Source organism: Pelophylax lessonae, assembly GCF_965119305.1.
Source record: "Pelophylax lessonae genome assembly, chromosome: 8".
Taxonomy (NCBI): domain Eukaryota; kingdom Metazoa; phylum Chordata; class Amphibia; order Anura; family Ranidae; genus Pelophylax; species Pelophylax lessonae.
In genome coordinates, this window is record NC_138775.1 from 205,353,414 (window position 1) to 205,372,238 (window position 18,825).

At 51.3% G+C, this 18,825-nt stretch overlaps 1 protein-coding gene across 3 annotated transcripts in view; it reads right to left on the bottom strand.

Annotated features, from left to right (window-relative positions):
- The window catches only part of SH3GLB1 (SH3 domain containing GRB2 like, endophilin B1), a 112,607-nt gene extending 109,118 nt beyond the window's left edge, over nucleotides 1-3,489 (bottom strand). For all 3 annotated transcript variants that reach the window (XM_082265726.1, XM_082265725.1, XM_082265724.1), the window contains exon 1: nucleotides 3,347-3,489. In XM_082265726.1, the coding sequence (XP_082121852.1) occupies nucleotides 3,347-3,409 (63 nt within the window). In that variant the 5' untranslated portion in view covers nucleotides 3,410-3,489. The remainder of the gene's footprint in view (nucleotides 1-3,346) is intronic.
- Between the last annotated feature and the right edge of the window lie 15,336 nt (nucleotides 3,490-18,825).

Sequence of the window (18,825 nt, forward strand, 5' to 3'; positions counted from 1 at the left end):
TAGAACGGTTCGGTACGGTTTGGTACAGCGGCGCTTTTCCACTACATGGTACGGCTCGCTTAAACAGTACCACCTCGGTTGGGGTTCCAAACGGGCCGTACCGATACCATATCCCACAATCCTTTGCATGCAGCCTTGATTGTTTGTCACTACTAGCCACTGATTGGTCAGAGAATCGTTGTAATGCCACCCACTTACTACTTTAGTGGAAAAGCAAACTGAGCTGAGTAGAGCCTACCAGTGATGGCGAACCTTGGCACCCCAGATGTTTTGGTACTACATTTCCCATGATGCTCATGCACTCTGCAGTGTAGTTGAGCATCATGGGAAATGTAGTTCTAAAACATCTGGGGTGCCAAGGTTCGACATCACTGGCCTATACAGTGCTGAAACATGCTGACACGTACCACGCAGTGGAAAAGCAAACCGAGCCGAGCTGGGCCGAGTGGAGCTGAGCCGGTACTCGCAGTGGAAAAGCGACACATAAAGAAACACATGCGCGCCGTTCCAGGTTAGAGCACGCACATATTTGTGTAAAGTCATGTATTCATTTCTACATTTTGTTTTTTTAATTGTTTCCAACCTACTTCTATTAATCGGAATAGTGTGCAAGCTTACTTTGTGAAGATCCCCATACATTTACATCCTGAAATTCTGCAATATGTATTCACTATACCCTTTGAGTAGGTGCTGCTGTGTCCCAGAATTCGCAGAACCTGCCTTCTGATCTACAGAGGTACTGAGAAGAGGAGATTAAAGAGGCGGAGTCAGTACAGGAATCGTTACTTGCAGGCAGCAAGGTACCATGGGATATGTAGTCCCTGGAAATTGAATGTAAACAGCAAAGGAAACGCTGCAAAGATGCTGGGAACCTGGGAAGTTGTGGAAAGAGATGACCAGCAGACAGACAGAACTCACAAAATGAAGGAGATTTTCATGTAAACTTGTATTGGAATGTAAAAAAACAAATTACTGTTTGTATTGTTCTTACAATGCTGATATTATAAAATGAAGGTGTATATGCTGTGACCATAGAACTCCTTCACTCACACGGCCGTGCAAAAAAAAGTTTTTCACTAGTATTAACTGACTAAAATTTTTATGTGAATGTACACGGTGCTGATGTATGAACATCTGATATTACTGGCTGAAAGCTCCAGCGTAAAAATGTGGTAAGAGGCTGTATAATACATGTGAATATGCATCTATTTGCATGCACGCATGCATAAAAATTTTTCTAGCTTTGTTCTGGCAAGGGGGTATGATGTACATGTGTAAAATACTAAGGAGCAAAACAGAATTTATTTTTTTTTAACTTATCTATATGAAGCAACTTTATGTGCCTGTGTGTACAGACAATGGCCTGCATTTAGATAAAAATAAAATGCAAATAATGCCCTATCGTTGATGTCAGTGGGAGGTTGATTTACTAAAGGCAAATGTACGGTGTACTGCAAGTGCAATAGCTCTGAGATGAGGAGAAGCTCTGCTGATTTCTATCATCCAATTATGCGCAAGTGCACAGTATATTTGCCTTTAGTAAATCGACCCTATAATGTCCCATCGTTGCTGCCCGTGGAAGGACTTGTGCCCCATGGTTTGTGTCTGTGGGAAGAATAGTGCCCCACATTTGGTGTCAGTGGAAGGAATCCTCATCACTTGTGTCCAGTGGGAGGATTAGTGCCCCAAGGGCCAAATAAAGGCAATCCAAATGCCACAGTCTGAAGACCACTGGTCTGTAGCATATTTCCTTGTAGAGTGCAACAGAACTTGTGAAGTGCACAGTCGGTTTGCCTTTAGTAAATCAAACCCATTGAATACTGACAAGTTAGGCAGGAGCAGCAGAGGGTAACGGGGCCCCTGTACTCCACCCACATGTAAAGATCAGTGCGAAGGTTACATCTATACAGTGCAAAATATATCAAAAATTGGGGCCCTGGATGCAGCAATGTGTTGCTTTTTATATGCAGCTATGTGACTAGGCCCCTAGACTGTACACGCGTCCCAATGGACCCCCCCCCCCATAGACTGCACACGCGTCCGAAAGGGCCCCCCCATAGACTGTACACGTGTCCGAAAGGCCCCCCCATAGACTGTACACGCATCCAAATGGGTCCCCCCCCCCCCATAGACTGCACACGCGTCCGAAAGGGCCCCCCCATAGACTGTACACGCGTCCGAATGGCCCCCCCATAGACTGTACACACACCCGAACGGCCCCCCCCATAGACTGTACACGCATCCAAATGCCCCCCCCATAGACTGTACACGCATCCAAATGCCCCCCCCATAGACTGTACACGCATCCGAATGGGCCCCTCCCCCCCCCCAGACTGTACACGCGTCCGAATGCCCCCCCCATAGACTGTACATGCAGCCAAATGCCCCCCCCCCATAGACTGCACACGCGTCCGAATGGGCCCCCCCCCAGACTGTACACGCGTCCGAATGGCCCCCCCCATAGACTGTACACGCGTCCGAATGGGCCCCCCCCATAGACTGTATACGCGTCTGAATGGGGCCCCCCCATAGACTGTACACGCGTCTGAATGGGGCCCCCCCATAGACTGTACACGCGTCTGAATGGGGCCCCCCCATAGACTGTACACGCGTCTGAATGGGGCCCCCCCATAGACTGTACACGCGTCCGAATGGGGCCCCCCCATAGACTGTACATGCAGCCAAATGCCCCCCCCCCCCATAGACTGTACACGCGTCCGAATGGCCCCCCCCCATAGACTGTACACGCGTCCGAATGGGGCCCCCCCAATAGACTGTACACGCGTCCGAATGGGGCCCCCCCATAGACTGTACACGCGTCCGAATGGGGCCCCCCCATAGACTGTACACGCGTCCGAATGGGGCCCCCCCATAGACTGTACACACGCCCGAATGGACCCCCCCTAGACTGTACACGCACGCGTCCAAATGGACCCCCCCTAGGCTGTACACAAGTCTGAATGAGCCTCTATACACGCGTCCGAATGGGCCCACCTAGACTAACACAGGTCCCAATGGGCCCCTAGGTAGGAAGTAAACATCGACAGTGAAGTCCTGTAGTATAGTGCTATAGACCTCCAATGCTCAGACACATGACAGGTAGAGGAAGTAGAGGAGGGCTCTGTCACCATACAGACAGATGATGTCACACAACATACCACAATCCCCAGAGTCAGGGAACGTCTCCAGGTGACAGGTCCTCTTTAATGAATACAAACTTTGAAAGGTAAACAGGAAAAGAACGAGCACAGAGACATGAAGCCTGAGGCGAACACACTCGTGCAGGCTCACTAGGCCCTACATAGAGCCCAGCGGCAGGCCTCCGGTGTCCCACTCGCCCTCGTACCTGCACTGCCCGGCTCAGGAAGGTTCCGGCGTCGGCCGCCAGTTTCTTTACGTTGAAGTCCATGGTCGTGCTGGAAGCGGGAGGAGAACAGGCAGCTGAGTCCAGGAAGGGACAAGCTCCGCCCACGGCTCGCGCCTGTCACACACTGGGCGGTTCCGGGTGGGACGGAAATCCGAGTTCCACCAGCGAGAGGAAACCGGAAGTGGAAAGAGTGTCCTCAGAGTGTGTGCGCCACCGACATTTGTATGGCTACTACTTTATAAATTCCAATAAATGAGCTTTTGGATAAGACACATGGCTGCTTGTTTTAGAAGTGCATAACTGAGCTATGATTTTGTTGCTGGGAACTTGTACATGTCCATACATGTCTGCCTTCTTTACTTTAACCACTTAAGCCCCGGAGGATTTGGCTGCTAAAAGATCAGGGGGTATTTTGCGATTCGGCACTGCGTGACTTTAAAGGACAAATGCGCGGTCGTGTGATGCTGTACCTAAACAAATTTGATGTCCTTTTTTTCCCACAAACAGAGCTTTGTTTTGGTGGTATTTGATCACCTGTGCGATTTTTTGATCACACGCCATAAACAAAAAAAGAGCGTCAATTTTGCAAAAATAACAATATTTTTCAAATTTTTTTAAATGAAATTCCCCCCAAAAAAAAGTAAAAATCAAAATTTTTTCACATTTTCGGCCAATTTGTTTTAGGCTACATATGTTTGGTAAAAAAAATCGCAAAAAGCGTATTTTGATTGGTTTGCGCAAAAGTTATCGCGTTTACTAACAAAGGGAAAGATTTTTGTCATTTTTGTTGTTTTTTTTTAACGCGTAATGGCGGCGATCTGCGATTTTTTTTGCGGTACTGCGACATTGCGGCGGACAGATTGGACCCTTGACTGACATTTTTGACACTTTTGGGGTTACCAGTGACATTTCTACAGTAATCAGTGCTATATATATGCACTGTTACTGTAAAATTACACTGGCAGTGAAGGGGTTAACTTTATTTGAGAGGGAGGGGCTGTGTGTGTCCCTAGGGGCGTGATTCTAACTGTGATTGGCTGTGGCTTGAGCTGTAGGAACAATGATCAACGGTCCTACATAGTAGAACCGTATGATCAGTGTTTCTACACAGGGGAGAATGACAGGCGGCTTGTTTACACAGCCTGCATGCCTTTCTCCCTCTCCCCCGACAATCGCAGAGTGAGCGGCGGACATCGGGTCCGCCGGTCACATGCGTGGGGGGGCCCGTGACCGCGCCGCCGGCGGCGCGCGCTCGCTCCCCAGAGCCTCACCGCTAGTGACGTATATATACGTCACTTTGCCTGTGAGGGGCTGACCGCAGCAGTATATCTACTTGCCACGGTCGGCAAGCGGTTAAAAGGATAAGTTCACCCTTCAAGAAAAAATAACATTTTTTTCTGCAGATAAAAAAAAATGTGCATTTATTGTTTTTTGTTTCTGGAGCCGCTAAAGTACATGTGTCAATCGCAAGGCCCGCAGGCCAAATCTGGCCCACCACATCATGGTATTTGCCCCGCCCTTGGAATGGAGGTTAGACGTGGACAGCCTGTGAAAGAGAGCTGAACCCCGCACATATAGCAAACCCCTAAAACTTGCACTTTGTATGTAGCTCTTTCATCAACACTGCACACTGTACACAGCACACATCTGAACACTGCACATTGTACACAGGACACCCCTGAACACTGCACCCTGTACACAGTGCATCCCTGAACACTGCAATCTGTACACAGTACACCCCTGAACACTGCACTCTGTACACAGTACATCCCTGAACACTGCAATCTGTACACAGCACACCCCTGAACACTGCACTCTGTACACAGTACATCCCTGAACACTGCAATCTGTACACAGCACACCCCTGAACACTGCACTCTGTACACGGTGCATCCCTGAACACTGCACTCTGTACACAGTACACCCCTGAACACTGCACTCTGTACACAGTACATCCCTGAACACTGCAATCTGTACACAGCACACCCCTGAACACTGCACTCTGTACACGGTGCATCCCTGAACACTGCACTCTGTACACAGCACACCCCTGAACACTGCACTCTGTACACAGTGCATCCCTGAACACTGCACACTGTACACAGTGCATCCCTGAACACTGCACTCTGTACACAGTGCACCCCTGAACACTGCAATCTGTACACATCACACCCCTGAACACTGCACTCTGTACACAGTGCATCCCTGAACACTGCACTCTGTACACAGTGCATCCCTGAACACTGCACTCTGTACACAGTGCATCCCTGAACACTGCACTCTGTACTCAGTGTATCCCTGAACACTGCACTCTGTACACAGTGCATCCCTGAACACTACAATCTGTACACAGCACACCCCTGAACACTGCACTGTGTACACAGTGCATCCCTGAACACTGCACTCTGTACACAGCACACCCCTGAACACTGCACTCTGTACACAGTGCATCCCTGAACACTGCACACTGTACACAGTGCATCCCTGAACACTGCACTCTGTACTCAGTGCATCCCTGAACACTGCACTCTTTACACAGAACCCTTTACACAGAACTCCCCTGAACACTGCACTCTTTACACAGAACTCTTTACACAGAACACCCCTAAACACTGCACTCTGTACACAGCGCACCCCTGAACTCTGCACTCGGTACACAGCGCACCCCCTGAATTCTGTACTCTGTATACAGCATACCCTTGAACTGTGCACCCCTGAACACTGCACTCTGTACACAGCACACCCCTGAACACCACTCTGTACACAGCGCACCCCTGAACTCTGCGGTCTGTACACAGTGCATCCCTGAACACTGCACTCTGTACACAGAACACCCCTGAACACTGCACTCTGTACACAGCGCACCCCTGCACACTGTACACAGCACACACCTGAACACTGCACTCTGTACACAGTGCATCCCTGAACACTGCACTCTGTACACAGAACACACCTGAACACTGCACACTGTACACAGCACACCCCTGAACACTGCACCCTGTACACAGTGCATCCCTGAACACTGCACTCTGTACACAGAACACCCCTGAACATTGCACACTGTACACAGCACACCCCTGAACACTGCACTCTGTATACAGCGCATCCCTGAACTCTGCGCTCTGTACACAGTGCATCCCATAACACTGCACTCTGTACATAGCGCACCCCAGAACTCTGCGGTTTGTACACAGTGAACCCCTGAACACTGCAGTCTGTACACAGCGCACCCCCTGAACTCTGCACTCTGTATACAGCATACCCTTGAACTGTGCACCCCTGAACACTGCTCTCTGAACACAGCACGACCCTGAACTGTGCACCCCTGCACACTGCGCTCTGTACACAGTGAACCACTGAACTCTGAACTTTGTACACAGCACACCCCTGAACACTGCTCTCTGTACACAGTGCACCACTGAACTCTGTACACAGCACACCCCTGAACTCTGCATTCTGTACACAGTCCACCAATGAACACTGCACACAGCACACCACTGAACTCTGCACTTTGTACACAGCACACCAATGAACACTGCACACAGCACACCCCTGAACACCACTCTGTACACAGCGCACCCCTGAACTCTGCGGTCTGTACACAGTGCATCCCTGAACACTGCACTCTGTACACAGAACACCCCTGAACACTGCACTCTGTACACAGCGCACCCCTGCACACTGTACACAGCACACACCTGAACACTGCACTCTGTACACAGTGCATCCCTGAACACTGCAGTCTGTACACAGAACACCCCTGAACATTGCACACTGTACACAGCACACCCCTGAGCACTGCACTCTGTATACAGCGCATCCCTGAACTCTGCGCTCTGTACACAGTGCATCCCATAATACTGCACTCTGTACACAGAACACCCCTGAACACTGCACTCTGTACATAGCGCACCCCTGAACTCTGCGGTCTGTACACAGTGCACCCCTGAACACTGCACTCTGTACACAGAGCACCCCCTGAACTCTGCACTCTATATACAGCATACCCTTGAACTGTGCACCCCTGAACACTGTTCTCTGTACACAGCACACCCCTGAACTGTGCACCCCTGCACACTGCACTCTGTACACAGGGCACCACTGAACTCTGTACACAGCACACCCCTGAACTCTGCATTCTGTACACAGTCCACCATTGAACTTTGTACACAGCAAACCCCTGAACTCTGCACTCTGTACAAAATGCACCCCTAAACACTGCACTCTGTATACAGCACACCCCTGAACTCTGTGTTCTGTTCACAGTGCAGGCCTGAATACTGCACTCTGTACACAGCGCACCCCTGAACTCTGCGGTCTATACAGAGTGCACCCCTGAACACTGCACTCTGTACACAGCGCACCCCCTTAACGCTGCATTCTGTATACAGCATACCCTTGAACTGTGCACCCCTGAACTCTGCACCCCTGCACACTGCACTCTGTACACAGTGCGCCACTGAACTCTGCACTTTGTACACAGCACACCCCTGAACACTATACTCTGTACAAAATGCACCCCTAAACACTGCACTCTGTATACAGCACACCCCTGAACTCTGTGTTCTGTTCACAGTGCACCACTGAACTCTGCCCTCTGTACACAGAACACCCCTGAACTCTGCATTCTATACACAGTCCACCATTGAACTCTGTACACAGCAAACTCCTGAACTCTGCACTCTGTTTTCAGTGCACCACTGAACAATGCACTCTGTATACAGCACACCCCTGAACTCTGCGTTCAGTACACAGTGCACCCCTGAACACTGCACTCTGTACACAGTGCATCCCTGAACACTGCACTCTGTACACAGCACACCCCTGAACACTGCACTCTGGACGTAGCCCAACCCCGATCTCTGCACTCTGTATGTAGCGCACCCCTGACCACTGCACTCTGTACACAGTACACCCCTAAACACTGAACTCTGTGCACAGCGCATCCCTGAACTCTACACTCTGAACACAGTGCACCCCTAAACTCTGCTCTCTGTACACTGAGCACCCCTGCACTCTGTACACAGTGCCCCCCTGAATCCTGCAGTCTGTACACAGCGCACGCCTGAACTCTGTACACAGAGCACATCTGAACTCTGCCCTCTGTACACAGAACACCCCTGAACTCTGCATTCTATACACAGTCCACCATTGAACTCTGTACACAGCAAACCCCTGAACTCTGCACTCTGTTTTCAGTGCACCACTGAACAATGCACTCTGTATACAGCACACCCCTGAACTCTGCGTTCAGTACACAGTGCACCCCTGAACACTGCACTCTGTACACAGTGCATCCCTGAACACTGCACTCTGTACACAGCACACCCCTGAACACTGCACTCTGGACGTAGCCCAACCCCGATCTCTGCACTCTGTATGTAGCGCACCCCTGACCACTGCACTCTGTACACAGTACACCCCTAAACACTGAACTCTGTGCACAGCGCATCCCTGAACTCTACACTGTGAACACAGTGCACTCCTAAACTCTGCTCTCTGTACACTGAGCACCCCTGCACTCTGTACACAGTGCCCCCCTGAATCCTGCAGTCTGTACACAGCGCACGCCTGAACTCTGTACACAGAGCACACCTGAACTTTGCACTCTGTACACAGAGCACACCTGAACTCTGCATTCTATACACAGTCCACCACTGAACTCTGTACACAGCACACCCCTGAACTCTGCATTCTGTACACAGTCCACCATTGAACTTTGTACACAGCAAACCCCTGAACTCTGCACTCTGTACAAAATGCACCCCTAAACACTGCACTCTGTATACAGCACACCCCTGAACTCTGTGTTCTGTTCACAGTGCAGGCCTGAATACTGCACTCTGTACACAGCGCACCCCTGAACTCTGCGGTCTATACAGAGTGCACCCCTGAACACTGCACTCTGTACACAGCGCACCCCCTTAACGCTGCATTCTGTATACAGCATACCCTTGAACTGTGCACCCCTGAACTCTGCACCCCTGCACACTGCACTCTGTACACAGTGCGCCACTGAACTCTGCACTTTGTACACAGCACACCCCTGAACACTACACTCTGTACAAAATGCACCCCTAAACACTGCACTCTGTATACAGCACACCCCTGAACTCTGTGTTCTGTTCACAGTGCACCACTGAACTCTGCCCTCTGTACACAGAACACCCCTGAACTCTGCATTCTATACACAGTCCACCATTGAACTCTGTACACAGCAAACTCCTGAACTCTGCACTCTGTTTTCAGTGCACCACTGAACAATGCACTCTGTATACAGCACAAACCTGAACTCTGCGTTCAGTACACAGTGCACCCCTGAACACTGTACTCTGTACACAGTGCATCCCTGAACACTGCACTCTGTACACAGCACACCCCTGAACACTGCACTCTGGACGTAGCCCAACCCCGATCTCTGCACTCTGTATGTAGCGCACCCCTGACCACTGCACTCTGTACACAGTACACCCCTAAACACTGAACTCTGTGCACAGCGCATCCCTGAACTCTACACTCTGAACACAGTGCACCCCTAAACTCTGCTCTCTGTACACTGAGCACCCCTGCACTCTGTACACAGTGCCCCCCTGAATCCTGCAGTCTGTACACAGCGCACGCCTGAACTCTGTACACAGAGCACATCTGAACTCTGCCCTCTGTACACAGAACACCCCTGAACTCTGCATTCTATACACAGTCCACCATTGAACTCTGTACACAGCAAACCCCTGAACTCTGCACTCTGTTTTCAGTGCACCACTGAACAATGCACTCTGTATACAGCACACCCCTGAACTCTGTGTTCAGTACACAGTGCACCCCTGAACACTGCACTCTGTACACAGTGCATCCCTGAACACTGCACTCTGTACACAGCACACCCCTGAACACTGCACTCTGGATGTAGCCCAACCCCGATCTCTGCACTCTGTATGTAGTGCACCCCTGACCACTGCACTCTGTACACAGTACACCCCTAAACACTGAACTCTGTGCACAGCGCATCCCTGAACTCTACACTCTGAACACAGTGCACCCCTAAACTCTGCTCTCTGTACACTGAGCACCCCTGCACTCTGTACACAGTGCCCCCCTGAATCCTGCAGTCTGTACACAGCGCACGCCTGAACTCTGTACACAGAGCACACCTGAACTTTGCACTCTGTACACAGAGCACACCTGAACTCTGCATTCTATACACAGTCCACCATTGAACTCTGTACACAGCAAACCCCTGAACTCTGCACTCTGTTTTCATTGCACCACTGAACAATGCACTCTGTATACAGCACACCCCTGAACTCTGCGTTCAGTACACAGTGCACCCCTGAACACTGCACTCTGTACACAGTGCATCCCTGAACACTGCACTCTGTACACAGCACACCCCTGAACACTGCACTCTGGACGTAGCCCAACCCCGATCTCTGCACTCTGTATGTAGCGCACCCCTGACCACTGCACTCTGTACACAGTACACCCCTAAACACTGAACTCTGTGCACAGCGCATCCCTGAACTCTACACTCTGAACACAGTGCACCCCTAAACTCTGCTCTCTGTACACTGAGCACCCCTGCACTCTGTACACAGTGCCCCCCTGAATCCTGCAGTCTGTACACAGCGCACGCCTGAACTCTGTACACAGAGCACACCTGAACTTTGCACTCTGTACACAGAGCACCCCTGAACTCTGCACTCTGTACACAGTGCACCCTTGCACTCTGTACTCTGTACACAGCGCACCCCCTGAACTCTGCACTCTATATACAGCACACCCCTGAACTCTGCACCCCTGCATACTGCGCTCTGTACACAGTTCACCACTGAACTCTGCACTTTGTACACAGCACACCCCTGAACACTGCACTCTGTACACAGTGCACCACTGAACTCTGCCCTCTGTACACAGTACACCCCTGAACTATGCATTCTGTACACAGTCCACCATTGAACTCTGTACACAGCAAGCCCCTTAACTCTGCACTCTGTAAACAGTGCACCCCTGAACACTGCACTCTGTATACAGCACACCCCTGAACTCTGCATTCTGTACACAGTGCACCCCTTAACACTGCACTCTGTACACAGTGCACCCCTGAACACTGCACTCTGTACAAAGCACACCCCTGAACACTGAATTATGTATACAGCACACCCCTGAACTCTGCGTTCTGTACACAGTGCATCCCTGAACACTGCACTCTGTACACAGAACACCCCTGAACACTGCACTCTGTACACAGCGCACCCCTGAACTCTGCGGTCTGTACACAGTGCACCCCTGAACACTGCACTCTGTACACACTGCACCCCCTTAACTCTGCACTCTGTATACAGCATACCCTTGAACTGTGCACCCCTGAACACTGCTCTCTGTACACAGCACACCCCTGAACTGTGCACCCCTGCACACTGCGCTCTGTACACAGTGAACCACTGAACTCTGCACTTTGTACACAGCACACCCCTGTGAACACTGCACTCTGTACACAGTGCACCACTGAACTCTGTACACAGCACACCCCTGAACTCTGCATTCTGTACACAGTCCACCATTGAACTTTGTACACAGCTCACTCCTGAACTCTGCGTTCTGTACACAGTGCACCCCTGAACACTGCACTCTGTACACAGTGCATCCCTGAACACTGCACTCTGTACACAGCACACCCCTGAACACTGCACTCTGGACGTAGCCCAACTCCGATCTCTGCACTCTGTATGTAGCGCACCCCTGACCACTGCACTCTGTACACAGCGCACCCCTAAACACTGAACTCTGTGCACAGTGCATCCCTGAACTCTGCACTCTGAACACAGCGCACCCCTGAACTCTGCACTCTGTACACAGAGCACCCCTGCACTCTGTACACAGTGCACCCCTTAACCCTGCAGTCTGTACACAGCGCACGCCTGAACTCTGTACACAGAGCACACCTGAACTTTGCACTCTGTACACAGAGCACACCTGAACTCTGTACACAGTGCACCCTTGAACTCTGTACTCTGTACACTGCGCACCCCCTGAACTCTGCACTCTGTATACAGCAAAGCCCTTGAACTGTGCACCCCTGAACACTGCGCTCTGTACACAGCACACCCCTGAACTGTGCACCCCTGCACACTGCACTCTGTACACAGTGCACCCCTGAACATTGCACTCAGTACACAGCGCACCCCCTGAACTCTGTACTCTATATACAGTACACCCCTGAACTCTGCACCCCTGCATACTGCGCTCTGTACACAGTGCACCACTGAACTCTGCACTTTGTACACAGCACACCCCTGAAAACTGCACTCTGTACGCAGTGCACCACTGAACTCTGCCCTCTGTACACAGTACACCCCTGAACTATGCATTCTGTACACAGTCCACCATTGAATTCTGTACACAGCAAACCCCTGAACTCTGCACTCTGTACACAGTGCACCCCTGAACACTGCACTCTGTATACAGCACACCCCTGAACACTGCACTCTGTACACAGCACACCCCTGAACACTGCACTCTGGACGTAGCCCAACTCCGATCTCTGCACTCTGTATGTAGCGCACCCCTGACCACTGCACTCTGTACACAGCGCACCCCTAAACACTGAACTCTGTGCACAGTGCATCCCTGAACTCTGCACTCTGAACACAGCGCACCCCTGAACTCTGCACTCTGTACACAGAGCACCCCTGCACTCTGTACACAGTGCACCCCTTAACCCTGCAGTCTGTACACAGCGCACGCCTGAACTCTGTACACAGAGCACACCTGAACTTTGCACTCTGTACACAGAGCACACCTGAACTCTGTACACAGTGCACCCTTGAACTCTGTACTCTGTACACTGCGCACCCCCTGAACTCTGCACTCTGTATACAGCAAAGCCCTTGAACTGTGCACCCCTGAACACTGCGCTCTGTACACAGCACACCCCTGAACTGTGCACCCCTGCACACTGCACTCTGTACACAGTGCACCCCTGAACATTGCACTCAGTACACAGCGCACCCCCTGAACTCTGTACTCTATATACAGTACACCCCTGAACTCTGCACCCCTGCATACTGCGCTCTGTACACAGTGCACCACTGAACTCTGCACTTTGTACACAGCACACCCCTGAAAACTGCACTCTGTACACAGTGCACCACTGAACTCTGCCCTCTGTACACAGTACACCCCTGAACTATGCATTCTGTACACAGTCCACCATTGAATTCTGTACACAGCAAACCCCTGAACTCTGCACTCTGTACACAGTGCACCCCTGAACACTGCACTCTGTATACAGCACACCCCTGAACTCTGCGTTCTGTACACAGTGCACCCCTGAACACTGCACTCTGTACACAGTGCACCCCTGAACACTGCACTCTGTACAAAGCACACCCCTGAACACTGCACTCTGTACATAGCCCAACCCCGAACTCTGCACTCTGTACGTAGCGCACCCCTGACCACTGCACTCTGTACATAGTGCACCCCTAAACACTGAACTCTGTGCACAGTGCATCTCTGAACTCTGCACTCTGTACACAGTGCACCCCTGAACTCTGCACTCTGTACACAGAGCACCCCTGCACTCTGTACACAGAGCACACCTGAACTCTGCACTCTGTACACAGAGCACACCTGAACTCTGTACACAGAGCACACCTGAACTCTGTACACAGAGCACACCTGAACTCTGCACTCTGTACACAGCGCACCCCTGAACTCTGCACTCTGTTCACAGCACACCCCTGAACACTGCACTCTGTACACAATGCACCCCTGAACTCTGCACTCTGTACACAGTGTACTAGGGATCGCCCAATATCATTTTTTCAGGGCCGATACCGATTTTCTGCTCACCCTTCAGGCCAATAGCAAATATTAGGTGCCGATATTCTGTACATTTAAAGTTTTGAAAATTCAACACAATTTTCAACACAAATCAGGTACTGAACATGTTAATGTTTATAAAAAATTTTAACATGAAAACTGATAGGAAACTGCACAGAAACTGCACAGATTTCACTTGCAAAGACATCAGTTTCACATCAGTTTTCATGCACGTTGACATGACACATCAGTTTTCCAATCTGCATAGGTTATGTGCCCTATATTCACACCGATGTTGATGTCATAGTATTTTATTTTCCTGTGCAGAAAACTGCATACACGACACGATGACGATGACAAGGATGCATTGCACATTCCTGTGCAGAAAAAAATCATGTGCAGCAAAATTGACGTCTATACCATGGTGTGACTGTGAACGAAGGAGACCTAAAAGTAGACAACTGTGAAAAATAAAGTGCTAAGGGATTCCCAAAACATAAACGAATGGCATGAACTGCTGTAGTAGTGCACTCACTGCAATGATTAAGTTTAAATCACTACTGCAGTGCAAAAGCTAGACAGTGGACAGTACACTTTTCAATACTCCCAGTTAAGTAGAACAATATTATAGTGCAGAAAGCATAACATTTCAGCATGTTCACCTGTTAAACGGCTTCTGTTTTTTTTTTATATATTGCTGCCACTAAAAACACGCTCATTTGGAACAGAGGAAGGAGGAGCAGAGAGGTATCCTCTAGCATGAGAGGCAAGTCTTTTGTAGCGTGCCTCATTTTCTTTCCACCACTGAAGAGGATCACCACTTCTTCTGTCAATTACTAGATCCTTCAAATAGAGATGAAGTTCATCACCCAGGCTGATTGTTGCAGATACAAATGAATCCTCTGCATGAGGCCCCAATAAAACACTGAACATGGCATCAATTCGACCACGATGAAGAAGATTCTCTTCTGTCCATTGTCTTTTTGGACATTTGTCTGGTTTTCCAGCATCCTGCTCTTCCAGATTAGAAACATGCTCTTCCTGACTTGAAATTTCATCAGGAACCTCCTGCACCTCCTATTGAGTATCTTCTGTCAACCATTGTTTTGCCTTGGCCAATACATCATCAGAAGAGAAAGCATGATTCTTGTATGGAGGAACCAAAAGACATGCCAGCACAACATTTTCATTCTCTTCATGGTTATTTGGTGAGGCTGTCCCTCACGACCTTCTTACATGTTTGTTTTTTTTTTTTTATTATTTCAAAAGGTTTTTTTTGTAGTTTTAAAGCAGTATACAGAAATATATACTTAAAAAATCATCATCAGAAAATTAGCAATATCAAGATGCAATTTCAATAAAATCAGCATCTAGGTTTAAAAACAAAAACAATGTCATATAGCAATTCGTTTCAAATAACATTATAATAAATTGGTGATCACCAATAGTGGAAGCAGTGATTGGATGAGTGGCAGCAGTGGTGGTGGGATGGGTGTCAGGGTGGTGGGATGGGATCAGTGGCATCTGTGCTGGAATTGGATGAGTAGCAGTGGTGGCAGTGGTGAAGGGGAAGGGATAAGTGGCAGTGGTGAAGGGAGGTGGGATCAGTGGCAGCAGTGGTGGTAAAGGGGGTGAGATCAGCGGCAGTTGTGGTGGTGGTGAGGGGGCTGATCAGTGGCAGCAGTGGTGGTGGTGGTGAGGGGGGTGGGATCAGTATCAGCTGTGGTGAAGGGAGTGGGATCAGTGGCAGCAGTGGTGGTGAGGGGGTGGGATCAGTGGCAGTGGTGAGGGGGGTGATTAGTGGCAGTGGTGGTGGTGGTGAATTGGGTGGGTTAAGTAGCAGGTTGACAAACAGCACCATCTTGGCAGCTCTGGGAACATTCTGCCCGTCAGTGAATGGATCAGGTTGAACATCCAGATCCAGAAACGCCAGACCTTTGAACAGAACCACCAGATATGGTACATATCACCTTCCTGTCCACATCCCCGAAAGCATAGGGATGAGGTACCAGGATACAGCTTCGCCAACCTTGTTGGAACAAGATACCAGTGCAATATCAGTTTGTACCTGACCTCGGGGGCGACCCAACCCCATGCAATACCCCTGTACACCTGGATAGGAGGGGCGGCATATAGAGAAACTGATCCCCTACATTTTCTTCCTACAGCGAAGAGGGGATTGGATCCTCTATATGCTTCCCCGCCGCCCTTCCTATCCAGGTGTACAGGGGTGATGCACGTGCCCCCTGGAGCATAGGGTTGGAATGAGTCACAGCAGTGGTGGTAGTGATGGGGGATGGAATGGATCAGTGGCAGCAGTGGTGGGGGAGGGGATAAGATCAATGGCAGCCAGTGGTGGCTGGTGCTCCATGGATCGGAGGAGGGCGGCAGACGGACCTGACCATGGACCACACCAGCTCCAGCCCGCACTGCACCGCACCACACACCATACACCCCCCCCCCCCGGTCGCCAGCTCACTCATCCTGTGCTGCCCCTGGACTGAGATGTGGAGGTGGCAGCGGCGGATTCCCCTCAGTCTCCTCTGTGTCCCCTTTCATTGGTCGGTCCTCCCCTGCGTCTCCTCCCTCCACCTCCTTCGCCAATAGGAAGACTTCTCCTTTCGGGCTATCAGGAAACGGGTCTCAGGACCCACTTCCTGATTGGCCAGGAGGAGAATTCGTGTGACAATAGCGAATATTGTGATGGCAGCTGTGGTGGGATAGGATGAGTGTCAGCAGTGGTGGGATGAGATGAGTGTAAGCAGTAATGGGATGGGATGAGTGTCAGCAGTGATGGGATGGGATGAGTGGCAGCGGTGGTGGGATGGGATCAGTGGCAGCATTGATGGGATGGGATGGGACGAGTGGCAGTGGTGGTGGGATGGGATGAGTGGTTAGCGGTGGTGGGATGGGATGAGATGAGTGTCAGCAGTGATGGGATGAGTGTCACGATTGATGGGATGGGATGGGACGAGTGGCAGCGGTGGTGGGATGAGATAAGTGGCAGCAGTGGTGGGATGGGATGAGATGAGTGTCAGCAGTGATGGGATGGGATAAGTGTCAGCTGTGGTGGGATGGGATGGAATGAGTGCCAGCAGTGATGGGATGGGATGGGATGAGTGGCAGCAGTTCTTGGATGGGATAGGATGGGATGAGTGTCAGCAGTGGTGAATAGGATGAGTGTCAGTGGTGGTGGGATGGGATGAGTGGCAGTGGTGGTGGGATGGGATGAGTGGCAGCAGTGGTGGTAGGATGGGTGGCAGAGATGGTGGGATGGGATCAGTGGCAGCTGTGGTGGGATGGGATGAGTAGCAGTGGTGGCAGTGGTGAAGGGGGTGAGATGAGTGGCAGCGGTGGTGGTGAAGGGAGGTGGGATCAGGGGCAGGAGTGGTTGTGAGATCAGCGGCAGTGGTGGTGGTGAAGGGGCTGATCAGTGGCAGCAATGGTAGTGGTGAGGGGGGGGGCAGCGGTGGTGGTGGTGAGGGGAGTGGGATCAGTGGCAGTGGTGGTGGTGGTGAGGGGAGTGGGATCAGTATCAGCAGTGGTGAAGGGAGTGGGATCAGTGGCAGCGGTGGTGGTGAGGGGGGTGAGATCAGTGGCAGTGGTGAAGAGGGTGATTAGTGGCAGCGGTGGGGGTGGTGAAGGGATTGGGATTAGTAGCAGCGGTGGTGGGGAAGGGAGTGGGATACGTGGCAGCGGTGGTGATGAGGGGGGCTTAAATCAGTGGCAGTGGTGGTGGTGGTGAGGGGGGGGTGGGATCAGTGTCAGCGGTGGTGGTGGTGAGGGGAGTGATCAGTGTCAGCGGTGCTGGTGGTGAGGGGGGTGGGATCAGTGGTAGCTGTGGTGGTGAAGGGAGGTGGGATCAGTGGCAGCAGTGGTGGTGAAGGGGTGAGATCAGCGGCAGTGGTGAAGGTGAAGGGGCTGATCAGTGGCAGCAGTGGTGGTGGTGAGGGGGGGGGGCAGTGGTGGTGGTGGTGAAGGGGGTGGGATCAGTGGCAGTGGTGGTGGTAAGGGGAGTGGGGTCAGTATCAGCAGTGGTGAAGGGAGTGGGATCAGTGGCAACGGTGATGGTGAGGGGGGTGGGATCAGTGGCAGTGGTGAAGAGGGTGATTAGTGGCAGCGGTGGTGGTGGTAAAGGGATTGGGATTAGTAGCAGCGGTGGTAGTGAAGGGAGTAGGATACATGGCAGCGGTGGTGATGAGGGGGGCTTGAATCAGTGGCAGTGGTGGTGGTGGTGAGGGGGGGTGGAATCAGTGTCAGCGGTGGTGGTGGTGAGGGGAGTGATCAGTGTCAGCGTTGGTGGTGGTGAGGGGGGTGGGATCAGTGGTAGCTGTGGTGGTGAAGGGAGGTGGGATCAGTGGCAGCAGTGGTGGTGAAGGGGTGAGATCAGCGGCAGTGGTGAAGGTGAAGGGGCTGATCAGTGGCAGCAGTGGTGGTGGTGAGGGGGGGCAGTGGTGGTGGTGGGGAAGGGGGTGGGATCAGTGGTGGTGGTGGTGGTAAGGTGAGTGGGGTCAGAATCAGCAGTGGTGAAGGGAGTGGGATCAGTGGCAGCAGTGGTGGTGAGGGGGGTGGGATCAGTGGCAGTGGTGAAGAGGGTGATTAGTGGCAGCGGTGGTGGTGGTAAAGGGATTGGG